Consider the following 18,812-nt stretch of genomic DNA (forward strand, 5'->3'; position numbering starts at 1 on the left):
CTCCAATGTTTTCACTTCTTGATCAGTTTAGCCAGTTCTCTGGCTACAAACTTAATTTACATAAGAGCGAACTTTTCCCAATTAATAAAGAAGCACAAGAATTAACATCTCGTGATCTCCCTTTTAAAGTAGTTCATAATCAATTTACTTATCTTGGGATTACAGTCACAAGGAAGTTTAAAGATCTCTTTCGTGAAAATTTTGCCAATCTTTCATATACTATAAAACAGAGTCTGTTACAATGGTCACCTCTATCTATGTCTTTGGTAGGTTGTATCAATGTTGTTAAAATGTATGTTCTCCCTAAACTTTTATATTTATTTCAATCAATCCCAATTTTTATTCCTAAATCTTTTTTTGATTCCTTAGACTCTATTATTTTGTCATATCTGTGGAAGAGTAAGCGCTCTAGAATTAATAAAGTTTATCTCCAAAAATCTAAAAAAGAGGGTGGCATGGCTTTACCTAACTTTCGTTTATATTATTGGGCAGCCAATATACGTTGTGCTACCTTTTGGTCTTTTTTCCATGGCCAACCCGAGTGCCCTAATTGGGTGGCAATGGAGTTGAGTTCCACTAAAGATTTATCTATCTCTGCACTTCTTGGCTCTGTACTCCCTAGTAGTTTGTCCGGATTAATTGTTAATCCTCTTGTGAGACACACTTTGCGTATATGGGCTCAGTTTAGGAAGTTTTATGGTTTCCATGGTTTTTCCTTTTCTAGCCCTATCTTATATAATCACCTTTTTTTACCTACTACGTATGATTCAGCATTCCATGATTGGTATAGGAAGGGCATTAGACATTTTGAAGATCTTTTTATTGATAATCGCTTCGCATCTTTTCAACAGCTCTCTGCCAAGTTCAATCTGCCCAATGCTCATTTTTTTAGATATCTCCAAATTAGACACTTTATTAATCCTTTAATTCCTAACTTCCCTGAAATGCCTGAGAAAAATGTTATGGATTTCTTTCTTTCTATTAATCCACTAGATAAAGGTTTAATATCATTTATTCGTGATAAATTAGCATCCTTACGGTGTGCCCCTGTGGATAAAATTAGATTGGCTTGGGAGCATGATTTAAATATCTCCTTATCTGATGAGACTTGGGATTTGATTCTCAAATCGATTAATTCAACTTCTCTTTGTGCTCGCCATTGCCTTTTACAGTTTAAGATTGTTCATAGAGCCCATATGTCTAAATCTAAACTATCTCGATTTTACCCTAACATTAGTCCTCTCTGTGATAAATGCAAAAGGGGCGAGGCCTCTCTCATTCATATGTACTGGTTTTGTCCTAGCTTGGAGAAATTTTGGAAAGACGTCTTCATAACGTTATCTTGTATTCTGAATCACCACATAGAACCTAACCCTTTAATTGCATTGTTCGGTTTTTTGGGTGAGACAGATTTACGTCTGAGTTCGACTAAGTGTCGAATATTATCTTTTGCTTCTCTCCTGGCTAGACGTTTAATCCTCCTTAGATGGAGGGATGTTGCCCCGCCCACGCATGCTCAATGGCTTAATGATATTATGTCCTGCTTAGACCTTGAAAAAATTCATTATTCAGTTCTTAATTCGGATACAAAGTTCCATAAGGTCTGGGGACCTTTTATTGAGTATTTTCATAACCTTCCTCTTAACTAAGGTTTTTTTTTCGGTGCCTTGCTTTCAGCTCCTTTTTTGTTGGTAGTAGGCATTAATATCTTCTGTTGCTAAGTGTATTTACAGTTTTGGGGGTTTGAATGTCCTGATGTATACTGGCTAGATTGTGTTGTGGTTGGTTTGGAGTTCTTTTTTGTTGCAGGGCTTGGGGAGGATACTAATTTTACATATCTTCAATTTCGGTGCTTTCTCAATTATCTTCTTTTGTATTATATTATTATTGTATGTTTATTTTTGCACTGTATTAATGTTCTTCATTTCGATCTGTAGAAAATGTATAAAAAAACTAATAAAAAAAAGAACAATTTACATTCTAGGCAATGTAAGACGAAGTGCAGCTGCCATAGTGATGTAAGAAATGGTGTATCTAATTTACATTTGCACACCAGAAAAATCTACAATCAGCAACACAATTAAGAATCTAGTTGTTTTAATACATATTACAGTATGTCCATGTCTAACTGCTTTAATAAACATTGGCTAAGATATTGAGAATAAATGTCCTGCTCTTCAAAATATATAACCATAACCATCTTGATTGGAGAATTACAAAGATTTTCTCACATCTCAATCCTAAATACCAATGCTCTTTTCCTGAAACACAAGCACTTCCTTCACAATACCCAGCCTGAGGAAATTACTTAGGAGCACCTACTCTATCATTCATAAAACACTACAGCACAGTATAGGCCCTTCAGCTCACATGTTACGCCAACCTTTTAAACTTCACTATCATCCTAACCCTTTCCTCCTATATAGTCCTCCATTTTTCTATCATCCATGTGCCTATCTAAGAGTTTCTTAAGTAACCCTACTGCATCTGCCACTACCACCACTCCTGGTAGTGCATTCCATGTACCTACCACTCTCTATGTAAAAAATTATCTGACACTGCCCTACACTTTTCTCCTTATGTCCCCTTGTATTAGCCATTTCGGACCTGGGAAAAGGTCTCTGTCTATCCACTCAATCTATGCCTCTTATCATAAGATCACAAGATAATGGAGCAGCATTAGAGCAATTGGCCTAAGTCTAATCTGTCAGCTCATCATGTCTGATCCATTTTCCTGTCAACCCCATTCTCCAGCCTTCTCCACACAACCTTTCACACTCTGACTAATCAAGAAACTATCAACTTCTCCCAATGAATTGACCCTGAGGCAACAAATTCCACAGATTCACCACCCTCTGGCAAAAGAAATTTCACCTCATCTCCATTCTAAATGAATGTCCCTTTATTTTTAGGCAGTGCCCTCTGGTCTTACACTCCCCAATACAGAAAATATCTTTCCACATCCACTCTCTCTAGGCCTTTCAACATTCAATAGGTTTCAATGAAATCCTCTTTCATTATAGAGTCATTTTGTACACCAGTATTATTCTCCCTTGCCTTGGCCAAGATTTATCACCACCATCCAAAACTGTTATATTCTGTATTGCTTTCATTTGAAAAATGGCTACATTTCAAAAAATGTTATGCATTTAAAACGTTCTGAAATGGACATGAGAGGTTTAAAACAAATACAAGATTTATCACCACCTCTTTATTGAATTCTTATTCTTTTCTGATTACGCTACACTGTTCATATTGTTGGCTATCCCAATTGAAACAAAGACCAAAGAGAATGCAGATGCTGGAATCTGGAACAACACACAGCGTGCTGGAGAAACTCAGTGGTCAGGCAGCATCTGTGGAAGGAAGTGGAGAGTCAATGATATCCTGATGATGGTTCTTGACCTGGAACTTCAACTGTCCATTTCCCCCCACGGATGCTGTCTGAACAGCTAAGTACCTCCATAGCTTTGTGTGCTACTCTTAATTGAAACTGAACGAGTGTACAACCAGGTGACACATGTGTTTGTGTAAACTGATCATTGTGAGTTGGTATCATCCTTGGCAAGCAACCTATTGTAGCAGGAGACTGGCATTGCAATAATCACTTACATGAGGAATTATACTGATATTCACAGCGCTAAGCAGTATTGCACCCATATTGTTCTGTCTCAGTACTGTTATATTATTCTAACTCTTTATTCGCAGTTATTTTGTAAATAATACTACTCTTTTGCACTTCTGCTTAGATGCTAATTGCATTTCATTGGCGTTGTTATCTGTACTCGGCACAATGACAATAAAGTTAAATATAATCTAATATGCTTTCTAAAAATACTTGGAGGGCATCCATTGCCTCCTCATACAACTGGTACATAGCTAGGCCCAACATCAGTAAATTAAGATCATGAACCGGAAGTGGGGCTAAGAGGACTGACAACCGCCAAAACCAATGGGAAGAGTTCCGCCCACAGATGCTAAAGTCAATCTTTCATGAGCAGCCAATCGGCGAAGGACAGAGGCGGGGTTTTCCTGCGTTGGGCTCTGAGGTAAACAGGCCGCGAAGACAACCACCACCACCCCCCCTCTCCCCCGACTTCCACCTTGAAGGAGGCGGGGGCCAGAGGGCTGCTGTCGTCTCTTTCACCGCCTTTATCATTCTTCAGAACTCCATTAGTGAGACGAAGCAAAGGTTCAGCAGGTGGCCCGGCGTTGCCGGTGCACTGACCACCTCTCGGGACAGTGATGGTAGGCAACGAAGGGGCGGTAACCGCATCGCCGCGCGCTTTTGCCCCGATCGGAGTGAGAGGAACACGAGGGACTTGAGCGCCGCAGACTCGCTGTCTCTTACCCTGCGAGGAGAGCTGCCTCACGCTGTTGACGAACTGCTCCAAGGCGGACGCCATTTCGCCAAGCCGCCTCCCTGTCGCCTCATTCAAACGCGGCTCTTCAGATGGCTCTCGCGAGATCTCGCTGCCTGCTCACGGGCGACGCCAAGCGGCTGGAGGTGGAGGGAGCCCAGGCTGGAACAACTTTCCATTCAGATCAGGTTCATTATCACTGTATGTCGTGTTATTCCGCAGCAGTAGTGCAATTCTACTGCAAATTACAAAATAAATAGTGCAAAGAGATTTAGTATGGCACTAATGGCTGTAGCAAACTTAGAATCATGGAAAACTACAGCACAGCAACGCCCTTCAGCCCATCTAGTCCATACCGAACCATTTGAGCTGCCTCGTCCCATTGATCTGCACCCGAGCATAACTCTCCATCCTCCTACTATCCATGTAGCTATACAAACTTCTCTTAAATGTTGAAAGCACATCCACCACTTGGGCTGCCAGCTTGTTCTACACTCTGAGTGAAGTTTCCCCTCATATTCCCCTTAAATGTTTCACCTTTCACCCTTAACCTTCAGTTGTAGTCTTCCCAACTTAATTTTGTATTCCTCTATCAAATCTCCCCTCAATCTCTATGTTCTAGGGAATGAAGTTCTAACCTACTCGATCTTGCCTTCTAATTCAGGTCCACCTGTCCTGACAACATCCTTGTAAATTTTCTCTGTACTCCTAACAAGCGAAAACATAGAATATAAAACACAAAATCAAGAGACATATTTCAGTTCAGCCCAGTCTTCACTATCTGCAGTACCCTGATTTAAAACTCGCCCAAGAAAAAGCAAAAAAAAGGAGCAATTAGAAACTAGGAACACATCATAAGCATGAATTGAGTCCAACCTACAAATCACGATGATTAAACCTTGCTCCAACACCAACCTCCGACAGCATCAAGGGAGAGAGAGATCACTCAGATGCAAGGACGTTCCCTCAGGAGCAGTGAGTGAGAGGGAGAGAATATGTCCTCATTAGCTGGGAGGGTAGAGCACTCAAATCACCACCATGCACGTCTTCATAGTAGCTATATATATCTATAAAAATTCTGAAAGACCAGTATTTTTCTAATGATGGTTATCAGAATCAGCAAACACGAGGAAATCTGCAGATGCTGGAAATTCAGACAACACACACAAAATGCTGGTGGAACACAGCAGGACAGGCAGCATCTATAAGGAGAAGCACTGTCGACGTTTCGGGCCGAGACCCTTCGTCAGGACTAGAATCAGAATCAGGTTTATTTTCCCGGCATGTGACGTGAAATTTGTTAGCTTAGCAGCAGTAGTTCAATGCAATACATAATCTAGCAGAGAGAGAAAAAAATAATAATAAATAAACAACATAATAATAAATAAGTGAATCAATTACATATATTGAATAGATTATTTTAAAATGTGCAAAAACAGAAATACTGTATATTTTAAAAAGTGAGGTAGTGTCCAAAGCTTCAATGTCCATTCAGGAATCGGATGGCAGAGGGGAAGAAGCTGTTCCTGAATCACTGAGTGTGTGCCTTCAGACTTCTGTATCTCCTACCTGATGGTCACAGTGAGAAAAGGGCATGCCCTGGGTGCTGGAGGTCCTTAATAATGGATGCTACCTTTCTGAGACACCGCTCCCTGAAGATGTTGTGGGTACTTTGTAGGCTAGTGCCCAAAATGGAGACGACTAGATTTACAACCTTCTGCAGCTTCTTTCGGTCTAAACCAGGCAGCATCCTGGTAAACCTCTTCTGTACCATTTCCATTTCTGTTCCATTTCAACATTTTTCTTGTAATGGTGCAACCAGAATTGCAGACAAAATTGCTTATTTTGAAATTTCTAGCATCTGCCGCACTTTTATATTTAGGATTATTTCTACATTCATGTCACATGATTAAATGGAAAAGGAAGATTTCTTCTGCCAAAGATTAACCCCAATTCTGCATGCAAATAGATGAATAGTTTGGCAAACACTGGTGCACCTCAGGGGTGTGTGCTTACCCACTGCTCTACTCTGTGTACACATGACAGTGTGGCTAGGCATAACTCAAATACCATCTATAAATTTCTGCCTAATTCAACATCACCTTCGGTGCAGATACTGTGGGCCAAAAGACCCATTCCTCACCATACTGAAAGGCCTAGATCAGGGGTAGGCAACCTTAAGCACAAATGATTTTCTAGCATGCATTATTCATTAATTTGAGGCAAAACATAACTAGATGTATTTAATTCCCATTTTTCAAGTTTTTTATGGCATTTATCTGGCCCACCATCTGCTCATTAATATGCGATCCGGCCCACAGAGGCAAAAAGGTTGCCGACCCCTGGCCTAGATATAGTGGGTGTGGAGAGGATGTTTCTAATAGTGGGGGAGTCAAGGACCAGAGAGCACAGCCTCACAAAATGAGGAATCCCCTTTAGAATAGAGATGAGAAGGAATTTGGCCAGAAGGTGGTGAATTTGTGGAATTCATTGCCACAGATGACTGTGGAGGCAAAGTTACCTAAACCGGAGGTTGATAGGTTCTTAATTACTAAGCACGTCAAAGGTTGCAGAGAAAAGGCAGAATGAGGTTGAGAGGGATAATAAATCAGCCATGATGGAATGGCAGAGCAGACGATGGGCCAAATGGCCTAATTCTGCACCTTTGACTTGTGGTCTTGTGTACTGCTTGATTGTTTTATGTTGGAAACTGCGAACTGGATGGTCTCTGGGGATAGAGGAAGTTTCAGATGAATGACCTGCAGTGCAGAAATATAGTTACTGATTCTTTCAAGTTTAACTTCAGAATTGGGACGTTGAAAAATCCTCTCCTAAGCCAGGGACTTGAGCTCAGCCTTTTGGGCTGATGCTTGCTGTAGCCTTTTGGATGAGATACATAAACCCTACCAGTTCTCAGGCAGATGTAAAAGTTCCCAGCCACGTTGTTTTGCAGAAAAGCATGGGTGGTTTTTCCAAGGTTTTGGCCAATGTTTATCCCTTTGCCAGTAAGTAATAGTGCTTTCATGATTTTCAAGATGTGATCTTAAGATGAAGAAGGGAGCAGAATTGTGATGATTAGGACCATACAACATTCTGTTGGATGCAGCTAAGATGCTTTGAACTGACTCCATCACCATCTGGTATGGGGATTGGGTGCTACTGTGCAGGCTCGAAGTAAGCTGTTGAAAGTTGTGAACTCATTTAGCTCCACCATGGGCACTAGCCTCTCCAGCATTAAGGACCCCCCCCCCCCCACATCACCCAGGACATGCCCTCTTCTCATTGCTATCATTAGAGGGAGGTACAGGAGCTTGTAGGAACACACAATGATTCAGGGATAGCTTCTTCCCCTCTGCCATCAGATTTCAGAATGGACATTGAACCCATGAACACTACCTCACAACTTTTTTGCACTACTTATTTAATTTAACTTTTATATATATATATACACACACACACACATATTAACATATATATATATATATATATATATATATATATTTGTGTGTGTATGCATATATGTATATTTTCTGAAACTATTATTCCAGTTTTTATTATTATGTAGTGCAATGTACTGCTGCTGCAAAAACAACAAATTTATGACATATGCCAGTGATACTAAACCAGATTCTGACCCTGAAAATAGAAAATTGTGAAAGTACCTACCGTCAGGCTCAAGGACAGCTTCCATCCTGCTGTCATAAGCGTAGCAAATTGTTCCCTGTTATTCACCTCACAATCTACCTCATTATAATCTTGCACCTTATTATTTACCTGCACTGCAGTTTCTCTGTAGCCGTTTCACTTCATTGTGTTTTTATCATTTTACCTCATTGTACCTCAATGCACTGTATATGAATAGAATGCAAGACAAGCTTTTCACTCTATCTCAGTACGTGACAATACTAAACCAATCTCAATTCCAATTCCAACTAGGATTTAAGTGAGGAAAAATAATCGTCGCCAAATGGTGATGAACCCTGGTTACTCTGTACCACATCAAGTCTCTGAGTCTATTTTAGTAGGTAGGTAGATGTAAGTGAACGAATACGTGGAGAGAGTGTGGATATCACATTAAGATACAGAATCCGCCATTATATTGCATCTTTGAATGATAGGGAAGGCTCGAAGGGCCAAATGGCCTTCACGTGCTACAATGTTTCTGAGTGATCAAGTAAAGAGGAGAATGAGTAAAGCAAAGGACAAGACTGGCCACTGTCTTGGAAAACAATTAGTAATTATTCCACTGTTAGAGGTTTGTGTGTGTGTATATATATGAGATATGTATACTGTATATACATACACATAGGAATTAACATTAAACAAATCTATGTTAAATTAACAAATCTGTATAATTAACAAATCTATGTTAATTTTTAACATTAAAAATTGTATGTTTAAATAACATCCAAAATATTATCTGCCACATGAAATTTGCATAACGTCTCTTTACAAGTTGTCTGTCATTATTTGACAATATATTCAAAGGTTCAAAGTAAATTTATTACTTTGTAATAAAGTGTATATATGTAACCATATACAACACAGATTTGTTTTCTTGCAGGCATACTCAATAAATCCAATAATCATAGCAGAACCAATGAAAGACTGCACCAATTGGGCAGACAACCGGTGTGCAAAAGACAATGGATTGCAAATTCAAAAACGGGAAAAATAATAAATATATAACCAAACAAACAATAAATAAAGAAAACATAAGATGAAGAGTCATTGAAAGTGAGCCATAGATTGTGGGAACAATTCAGTGCTGTGACAAGTGAAGTTATCCCCTTTGGTTCAGGAGCCTAATGGCTGTTTCCGAACTCAGGAGTGAGTCCTGAGGCTCCTGTACCTACTCCCTGATGGCAGCAGTGAAAAGAGAGCATTACCTGGGTGATGGGGTCCCTGATGATGGATGCTCCTCCCAGATGTGCTCGCTCAGTGGTGGGGAGGGTTTTACCCGTGAGGGACTGGACTGAATCCACCACCTGTCAGGGGCATTGATGCAATATACTCTCCAACACAGTTTGTCAATACCAAATCTGTCCGTGGAAAGTCAGTGCATCTCCGGAGAAGGGTACTTTCGTGTTTATTTTCTGTCAGCGATTAAACATCCAGCATTTTGCCCCATGTTGTTTTCAACATCCTCACATGGAAATTTCTGTTCGTTAAGGAAACAAAACAAATTGATCCCGCCTACCGATTGGGCTGCGTTCATTGGTCCTACAGCAAACGCTGAGTGCTTGTTCTAGGGCGTAATTTCCGGAGGGGTACAGAACAGTCAGAGTTTTCTCAATAATCTGCGAGGGTCCTTCAGTGTTGTTGTGGGGTGGGTCAGTCCGGGTTTGTTTCGCGTTACATAACGGAGGAGTGAACTCCCACCATTGCGCCCACTGCAAAGCGAGCTCCCGCGGTGCCCTCGCAAGTAACCATTGAACCCACTGGCCAAAGTGCACACAAGCATGGGGGTATCTATCCGGTTGTTTGCATTATTTGCACGTGGCTAAATAATATATTTATTTCTCTCTCTTTTCTCTCTCCCCCGTGCCTTGAGGCAGAAGGCTATTTCGGGCACGTCGTCCTCCTTTGACACAGCATGATTTTCGGGAGCGGGTTTGCAACTCTCCGGAGTTCGGGGAGCAAGCTGCTTTGCGCATCGGCCAGGTCGTTCAGCGCAGTGCCGCATTATGCAGGAGGGAGCCCAAGGCTGCGGGTGCTGGTGGACATGGACGGGGTGCTGGCCGATTTTGAGGGCGGATTCCTGCAAAAGTACAAGGTCGCGTATCCCGAGGAGCCGTTCATTGAGCTGGCGGATCGCAGAGGTTTCTGGGTTTCCGAACAGTACGGACAGCTGCAGCCCGATCTGCGTGTAAGTGAAATGTTACGCGAAATTAAAGATATAGAGTATTGCATCAAGCTGGCCAGTTTGCACATTGAAAGGTGTCCAGATCTTCCGTCAGCAATATCTTTGATCAAATTGATTGGTTCATGTTGATAGAATAAATGAAAAGGAGCAATTAATAAAATTCAGCGGTTTAAAAAATAACGCAGGTGCTGGAACTCTGAAATTATATCAGGTCGGTTCAAGTTCAAAGTACATTTATCATCAAAGTATGTATGAAGTATACAACCCTGAAAATCGTCTTCCCCACAGTCTGGCAGCACGTGTGAGGAAAGAGGCACTGAGAAATCTTATCGCCGGCCTGCAGATTTTCACAGCGTGTTCTATTTAATCATACTTCCAGGTACAGCATGCTAACGGGCCCCGAGCCGCCCAGTTACACCCATGTGACCAATTAACCTACTAACCTGTACGTCTTTGGAATGTGGGAGGAAACCAGAGCACCCGAGAAAAGCTGCATGATTACACCGGGATGTCCAAACTTGTTACAGACAGCAGAGAGAATTGAATTAGTGTGAATTATTGGCACTGTAAAGTGTTACACTAAACGCAATGCTAGCATGCTGTCTATTTTTTTTATTTCATTAAGCAATTCTTTAATTTTTGGGGGATAGTTGTCTAATTTGGTCCATATTTCTGTCTGGAATTTTAACAGATTGCTGTACTATACTGTTTTATCTAACAAGAGATGGTGGTAATGAGAGAGAGAGCTCATTACTGCCTGACCACTCAAACTAAATGATTGCAAAATATTATACAGTGTTATTTTGAAGAAGGGTTAAAGAATCACCCAGTCATTCTTAATCTCCCAACCATCACTTCTGGGAGGTAAAACAGATTATCTAGTCTTTTTTGCAAGGTAATGTTGCTACAATAGTGACCGCAGTTCCAAACAAGAAGAAACTTCACTACAAAGCAGTCGGGGAAAAGTGCTGGATAAATACAAGAAGTAGAAAGCATTAGATAGATAGATAGATAGATACTTTATTCATCCCCATGGGGAAATTCAACATTTTTTCCAATGTCCCATACACTTGTTGTACATACAATACTTAACTCAGTAATAATATGATATGCATCTAAATCACTAACTCAAAAAGCATTAATAATAGCTTTAAAAAAAAAGTTCTTAAGTCCTGGCAGTTGAATTGTAAAGCCTAATGGCATTGGGGAGTATTGACCTCTTCATCCTGTCTGAGGAGCATTGCATCGACAGTAACCTGTCGCTGAAACTGCTTCTCTGTCTCTGGATGGTGCTATGTAGAGGGTGGCATGGTAGCTTTACAGCGATTAGTGTTCACTTCCCGGCGCTGTCTGTAAGGAGTTTGTACATTCTCCCCACATGGGTTTTCACATTCCAAAGACGTCCGGGTTAGAGTTAGTAAGTTGTGGGTGTGCTACGTCAAGACTGGAAGCATAGTGATACTTGTGGGATCCACCTCCCCCAGCACATCCTTGAACAATGATAGAACCTACCATTAAATCACAGAGCACAGTACAGGCCCTGTGGCTCACGATGTTGTGCCAACCTTTTAACCTACTCCAAGATCAATCTAACACTTCTCTCCTGCGTAGTCCTTAATTTTTCTTCTATCCATTGAAGGGTCTGTTAAATATCCCTGATGTATTTGCCTCTATCACCATCCCTGGCAGCACATTCCACACACCCACCACTCTCTGTGTAAAGAAAAAAAAAATCCTCCATACTCTAATGACCTTAAAATTATGTCCCCTCATATCACCCATTTCTGCCTTGAGAAATATTCTCTGGCTACCCACTTGATTTATGCCTCTTTCCAGCTTGTACACCTCTATCAAGTCACTTCTCATCCTCCTGTGCTCCAGAGAGAAGTCCTAGGTTGCTCAACCTATCATCGTAAGGCATGCTCTCTGATCTAGGCACCATCCTGCCAAATCTCTTCTGTAAAGCTTCCATATCCTTCCTATAGTGAGGTAACCAGATCTGAACACAATTCCAAGTGTGGTCTAACCAAGGTTTTATAGAGCTACGACATTACCTTACGGCTCTTGAACTCAAACTCCCGACTAACAAAGGCCAACACACTTTCTTAACACCACCATCAATTTGCGCAGAAACTTCGAGAGATCAGTGGACATCGACCCCAAAAATCCTGCCATTGACCCCGTATTCAGCGTGCAAATTCATCCTTCCAAAGTAAATCACTTCACACAGAGTTGAGCTGAGAAATGGCAGATGGTTTAAACTCCATCTGCCATTTCTCAGCCCAGCTATTTATTCTGCCAATGGCCCCTTGCAAATGATGACAACCTTCTGCACTAATAAATGATGACAGAGTGTAAATTGATGTTATAAGGAATGAACAGTGTTGTGGGAAGAGTGGTTGAAGAAATGTTCAGGATTCAGGAAGAGTTAGTATTTGAAAAGTATGGAAGCTGGGAGGCCAATCACGTGCTGTTGTGAGATTTTGAATGTCAAATTCCAAGTACATTTATTATCAAAGTATGTATAATAACCCTGAAATTCGTCTCCTTACAGACAGCCACAAAACCAAAGAAACTCAATAGAACCCTTTTTTTTTTTAAAAGGATGGTCAGACACACGTGCAGGGAAAAAAACAAATCATGCAAACAACTAAAGTGAGTCCACAGCCACGAAGCTCAATTGTAGCCAATTCCGGAGCCCATTAGTTACGGGCCTTATCCTTGGTTCTGTGTAGAACAGCGAGCTAAACTGGCCTGGCCCCGACACCCTGACCTCTTCAATCTGGCCCGGTGCTTAAATGGTCCAAACCTCTGGCGGCTCCTCGCTCCTCGTATCAGGATTTGTCCACTGCTAGTACCTTCAGTGCTGAGTCAAAGGTTTTAAAGTTCAAGCTCCACTGTGCAGAATCCTGGTGACATTTCTAAGCCACGTGGTCTGTTTAAGAGCTGAAGCTCTTGTCTACCCTGTTGGGTCATTATTGCAATAATTACTGGTGTAAATTACTTGCTATTTTCCATGTTGCAAAAGTGACCGTGGCTCAAAGGTACTTTCTTAGCTGTAAAATCTTTTGAAAGACCAAAGTTGTGAAAGTCGAGTTTATTCTCATGTGCAATGAAAACCTTACTTTCAGCAGCATCACAAGCACAGTACTTAAGTAATTTTATATTTTGCACTGTACTACTGCTGGGGGAAAAAAAACAAATTGTGATATATGTGAGTGAGGATAAACCTGATTCTGATATGGGTCTCTGTTATGGACTGAGAGTGGGAAGGGGGCAAGGAGAGGGGAATCACAGCTGGGAAAAGGGGAAGGGAGCAGGAAGCACCAGATAAGCATTCTGTAGTGATTAATAAACCAATTGTTTGGAATCGAATGACCTTTCCTGGTAACTCAGGACTCCCACCTCCCACCCCGGCACTTCTCCTCTGCTCCCGTCCCACATCCCTCCCGCGACACTCCATCCTCGCCATTCCTAATGTCCTTTGCGCTTGCCAGATTTACTAACTCGCTTTCTCCTCCACATTGACAAATACAGTAATGTGTAAAAGTCATAGACACCCTATATATGTACGTGTGTGTGTGTGTAAGACTTCAATACAACTCCAATAACCACTGAAAGTGGGACCTCATGAAGATGGAAACATTGAAAACTAAAAGCTATTTTGAACACATCTTTGTAAGGATGCAACGTTAACAAAATAATAATGGGTGTTTTGTTTTGGTCTTTTAAAGATGAACTGCTATAGTTTATATGGAGCTTTGAAAGCGAAGGATTTTTGCTGCTTCCCCTATCTAGTCTACAGATCCTCACAGTACTGTACCTCTACTTAGGACTAAGTTCAGCACAACACTAAAAATCACTAAAGATGCGCAGTGCAGAGTATCGTTATTGGCTGTATCACGGCTGGGAATAGTAGGGAAGAGTCTACAGAAAGGGTTGGTTTCAGCCCAGTCCATCACAGGCAGTGTAGCAGATAGCACAACGCTATTACAGCTCGGTGTGTCAGTAAAAATAGGTGGGTTGCCGGGCGGCATAGCTTGTTGGGCTGGAAGGGCCTGTTTCGCCTGTTATCTCTATATAAATAAATAATAGGCAAGACCCTCCCCACCGTTGAGCATGTTTACATGGAGCACTGCCACAAGAAAGAGCATTCATCATCAAGAACCCCCTCTCTGCCCCATCCAGGCCAAACTCACTCCTTGTTACTATCGTCGAGCAGGAGGTAGAGGAACTTTGCATCTCACACCAGCAGGTTCAAGAAGAATTATTACTCTACAACCAACGGACTCCTGAACCAGCATGGGTAACTTCTCTCACCTCAGCTCTGAACTGATTCCACAAACTGCTGGCTCACTTTCAAGAACTTTACAACTTGTGATCTCAGTATTATTTTACTTGCACAATGTGTCTTTTGCCCATTGGCTGATTATTAGTCATTGTATGTTTTTTCATAAATTCTATTGTATTTCTTTATTTTCAAGTCAAGTCGCTTTTATTGTCATTTCAACCATAACTGCTGGTATAGTACACAGTAAAAACAAAACAACGTTTCTCCAGGACCGTGGTGCTACATGAAACAACACAAAACTACATTAGACTTCAGACCTACACGGGACCGTATAAAGTGCTCAGAACAGTGCAAGACAGTACAATAATTACTAAACAAGACAATAGACACAGTAAGGGAAAATTACGATATAATAATAAATGATGTAAACAATGTTTTAGCAGGAATTGAGAAAGAAATGAGCAAAAATTGCAAAGGTAGTGGAGTGGTGTTCAGTTGAGTGTGTGTGTGTGTGTAAGTTGGTGTCAGACTAAACTCTGGGTATTGAGGAGTCTAATGGCTTGAGGGAAGAAACTGTTACACAGTCTGGTAGTGAGAGCCCGAATGCTTCGGTTCCTCTTGCCAGATGGCAGGAGGGAGAAGAGTTTGTTTGAGGCATTTTCCTGTAAATGCCTACAAGAAAATGAATCTCAAGGTAGTATATGATGTCAACTACATACTTCAGTAATAAATTTGACTTTGACTTTGATCGGAAAATTCTCCATGTCTAGCCCACAATTCACTCTTAAGTTAATAGTAGTAAATCCTATTTTGCTTGTTCCCTTTAGCTCAGTCTCCATTCAGGTGCTTTATCCAATGAAAATTGATTTTGATCCACACAATGCGATTCTGGGTCTGAGCAGTCAGGGCAAGAGAAGTGGAGAGAGTGAATTCCAGAATTCAGCCATTCAGTAGTTGAAGATGTGGTCATCAGAGGTGCAGTATTTACTTTGGGATAAAGGAAAAGTTGGAATTAGGTGTCTTAGTTCCTAGGTGGGATTAGGTAATAGAGGTAAGGAAAAACGAGCTCAAAGCAATTTGAAAGCAGGGTTTCTGCCTTACTGGAAAGTGTAGAGCAGCCCAGCTGTGTAGCGGTTAGTGCTGTCACTTTACAGCGCCAGCTATCACCAGTCGAGGGGTGAATCCTGCCACCGTCACTAAGGGGCTCTCTGAGACCGCGTGGGTTTCCTCCGGGTGCTCTGGTTTCCTCCCACATTCCAAAGGCAACGGTTAGGGTTAGTGAGTTGTGAGCATGCTGTGTTGGCACCAGAAGTACAGCAATACTTGCTGGGCTGCCCAGCACAATCCTTGCTGATTTCCCCTTACCTGTAACCTAATCCTACCTTGTAACTAAGTCATCTAATTCCAACTTCTTTGTTATCCCAAAGTAAATACTACACCTCTGACGCATATGACTCATTTCACTCTGTTTGATGTACAAGTGATAAATAAAGCTAATCTTTAAAGTACCTGTATGTCATTCTTTTGCACTACAGCCAACCCCCTCCATGCACAGCTAGCACATGTTGGAATGGATGGTGTGTTCCAATGACAGAGGGAATAAAAGTGTTGACATATGACCGTTTGATGGCTCTGGGCCTGTACTCACTGGAGCTTAGAAGAATGAGGGGGAATCTCATTGAAACCTGTCAAATATTGAAAGGCCTAGATTGAGTGGAAATGGAGAAGATGTTTTCAATAGTGGGAAGAGTGTAGGACAAGAAAACCTCACAATAAAAGGAGCTCTGTTCAGAACAGAGCTATGGAGCAAGTTCTTTACCCCATCAGTAAGGGGTCTACAGACCCCTTAATGAACCATTGGTCTATTAAAATGGATGGGAACCCCCTGCTTTAGCCAGAGGTGGTGTATCTGTGGAATTCATTGCCATAGATAGTGGAGGCCTGGTTGTTAGGTATACTTAAAGGTGAGGTTGATATGTTTTTGATTTGTAATGGTGTCATAAATACATGCCACAGGTGACTATGGAGGCCAAGTCAAAGGGTATATTTAAAGTGGAAGTTGGGAGGTTCTTAATTATTTAAGGGCATCGAAAGTTCCAGAGAGAATGGGAAAATAAATCAGCCATGATGGAATGGCAGATCAGACTCGATGGGCCAAATGGCCTAATTCTGCGCTATGTCTTATGATCTTATGGGATGAACCCGCAACCTATTGGCTCACTCCCAGGAATGCAATGAACCAAGTCACGCAGATACCGATTGCTTCATATTCTGAATCCTAGCCAGCATTGACAAGCAAAAGTAAAAAAAAAAAGATCTTGTTGAGTTTTACATACACCACGCTGGAAGAACTCAGCAGGTTTTTGGGCCGAGAAACGTTGGCTACTCTTTTCTCGCGGATGCTGCCTGACCTGCTGAGTTCTTCCAGCATTGTGTACGTATTCTTTGATCCACAGCATCTGCAGTTGTATTTTTCTTGTAGAGTTTTGCCTTCTGACTTACATAATTCATCCTGTATCAAAAAGAACTTCATTTGTGTTCATTACATTATATGCTGTATTCAAATATTGTTTTATAAAAACACAGAATTCAGCAACACAGCAGGTCTAGTAGCAACAGTGGAACAAAAAACATGGTTAATGTTTAGGGTCAAAGACCCTTTGAGAGAATTGTTCAGAATGAGGTGTCTTTGATGTGAAACATTTAACTCTGCTTTTCTTTCTGCTGATGCTGAGTGCTTCCAGCATTTTGTTTTTATATCAGATTTACAGCATCTGCTGATTTTGCTTTCACTTAGTACTCTATTAGGTACAGTACAGTTGAGCACCTCGTTAATGCAAGTATCTACTCAGCCAATCATGTGGCAGGAACTCAATGCATAAAAGCATGCGGACATGGTCAAGAGGTTCAGTTGTTGTTCAGACCAAATGTCAGAATGGGGAAGAAATGTGATCTAAGTGACTCTGAAATGGTTGCCAGTGCCAGACAGAGTGGTTTGAGATTCGCAGAAACTGCTGATCTGGGATTTTCACACCCAGCAGTCTCTGGAGTTTCCGGCAAAACTCTACAAGAAAAATACAACTGCAGATGCTGTGGATCAAAGAATACGTACACAATGCTGGAAGAACTCAGCAGGTCAGGCAGCATCCGCGAGAAAAGAGTAGCCAACGTTTCTCGGCCCAAAAACCTGCTGAGTTCTTCCAGCGTCGTGTACGTAAAACTCAACAAGATCTTTTTTTTTTACTTTTGCTTGTCAATGCTGGCTAGGATTCAGAATATGAAGCAATCGGTATTTGCGTGACTTGGTTCATTGCATTCCTGGGAGTTTCCGGAGAATGGTGTGTTAAACAAATCCAGTGAGCAGCATTTCTGTGGGCAAAAGTGCCTTGTTAATGAGAGGTCAGGAGAATGTCAGACTGGTTCAAGCTGACAGACAGGAACAGTAACTCAGATAACCAGGCTTTACAACACTGGTGTGCAGAGGAGCATCTCTGAATGCACAACATGCTTGACAGTGAAGTGGACAAGCTACAAAAGCAGAAGACCACACTGGCTTCCACACCTATACCTAATAAAGTGCCACTCATTGTATTTGTGGCCAGGTAAATAGGCTTATTATTGTCACATGTACCAAGGTATTGTACTGTGAGAAAATTTGTTTTGGACGCCGTCCACACAGATCTTTTCATTACCATAGTGCATTGAGGTGTTACAAAGGAAAACTCTTCATCTGGGACCGGCCCTCTTCTCGTTACTACCATCAGGAAGGGTACAGGGACCTGAAAACGTACACTTAACAATTCAAAAACAGTTTCTTCCCCTCTGCTGTTCAGATTTCTGAATGATCCAAGAGCATTATTCATTTTATTTGCACTGTTAATTTAGTAATTTATGTCTTTGCCTTATACTGCTACCACAAAGCAACAACTTTCTTTATTTATTGAGATACAGAGTGGGATAGGCCCTTCTGGCTCTTTGAGCCTTGCCACCCAGCAACCCCCAATTTAACACTAGCCTAATCATGGGACAATTTACAATGGCCAATTAGCCTACCAACCAGTACATCTTTGGACTGTAGGAGGAGACCGGAGCACCCGGAGGAAACCCATGCAGTCACGGGGAGAACGTACAAACTCCTTAGAGGCAGCGGCAGGAACTGAACCTGTGTCACTGGTATTGTAAAGCTTTCTACTAACCACTAGACCACTGAGTCAGTGATAATAAACTTAATTCTGATTCAGAAAGGGTGTTGCAGGCAGAAGATAAGATGCAAGATCACAATGGTGTAGATCAT

General features: G+C 41.5%; 2 protein-coding genes across 7 annotated transcripts in view; one reads left to right on the forward strand and one right to left on the reverse strand.

Annotated features, from left to right (window-relative positions):
* cops3 (COP9 signalosome subunit 3) overlaps positions 1-4,476 on the reverse strand; it is a 37,576-nt gene extending 33,100 nt beyond the window's left edge. For both annotated transcript variants that reach the window (XM_073060245.1, XM_073060244.1), the window contains exon 1: positions 4,352-4,476. In XM_073060245.1, coding sequence (XP_072916346.1) covers positions 4,352-4,406 — 55 coding nt within the window. In that variant the 5' untranslated portion in view covers positions 4,407-4,476. The remainder of the gene's footprint in view (positions 1-4,351) is intronic.
* Positions 4,435-18,812, forward strand: part of LOC140735330 (5'(3')-deoxyribonucleotidase, mitochondrial-like) — a 35,004-nt gene continuing 20,626 nt past the window's right edge. Inside the window, exons 1-2 of one of the 5 annotated variants that reach the window (XM_073060249.1) lie at positions 4,435-4,562; positions 9,920-10,230. In XM_073060249.1, the coding sequence (XP_072916350.1) occupies positions 9,958-10,230 (273 nt within the window). In that variant the 5' untranslated portion in view covers positions 4,435-4,562; positions 9,920-9,957. Of the gene's footprint in view, positions 4,563-9,631; positions 10,231-18,812 lie in introns of those variants that run through there. The other 4 variants (XM_073060250.1, XM_073060248.1, XM_073060251.1 and 1 more) reach the window with 4 other exon arrangements.

This window comes from Hemitrygon akajei, chromosome 11 (genome assembly GCF_048418815.1).
Source record: "Hemitrygon akajei chromosome 11, sHemAka1.3, whole genome shotgun sequence".
NCBI classification, from domain to species: Eukaryota; Metazoa; Chordata; class Chondrichthyes; order Myliobatiformes; family Dasyatidae; genus Hemitrygon; species Hemitrygon akajei.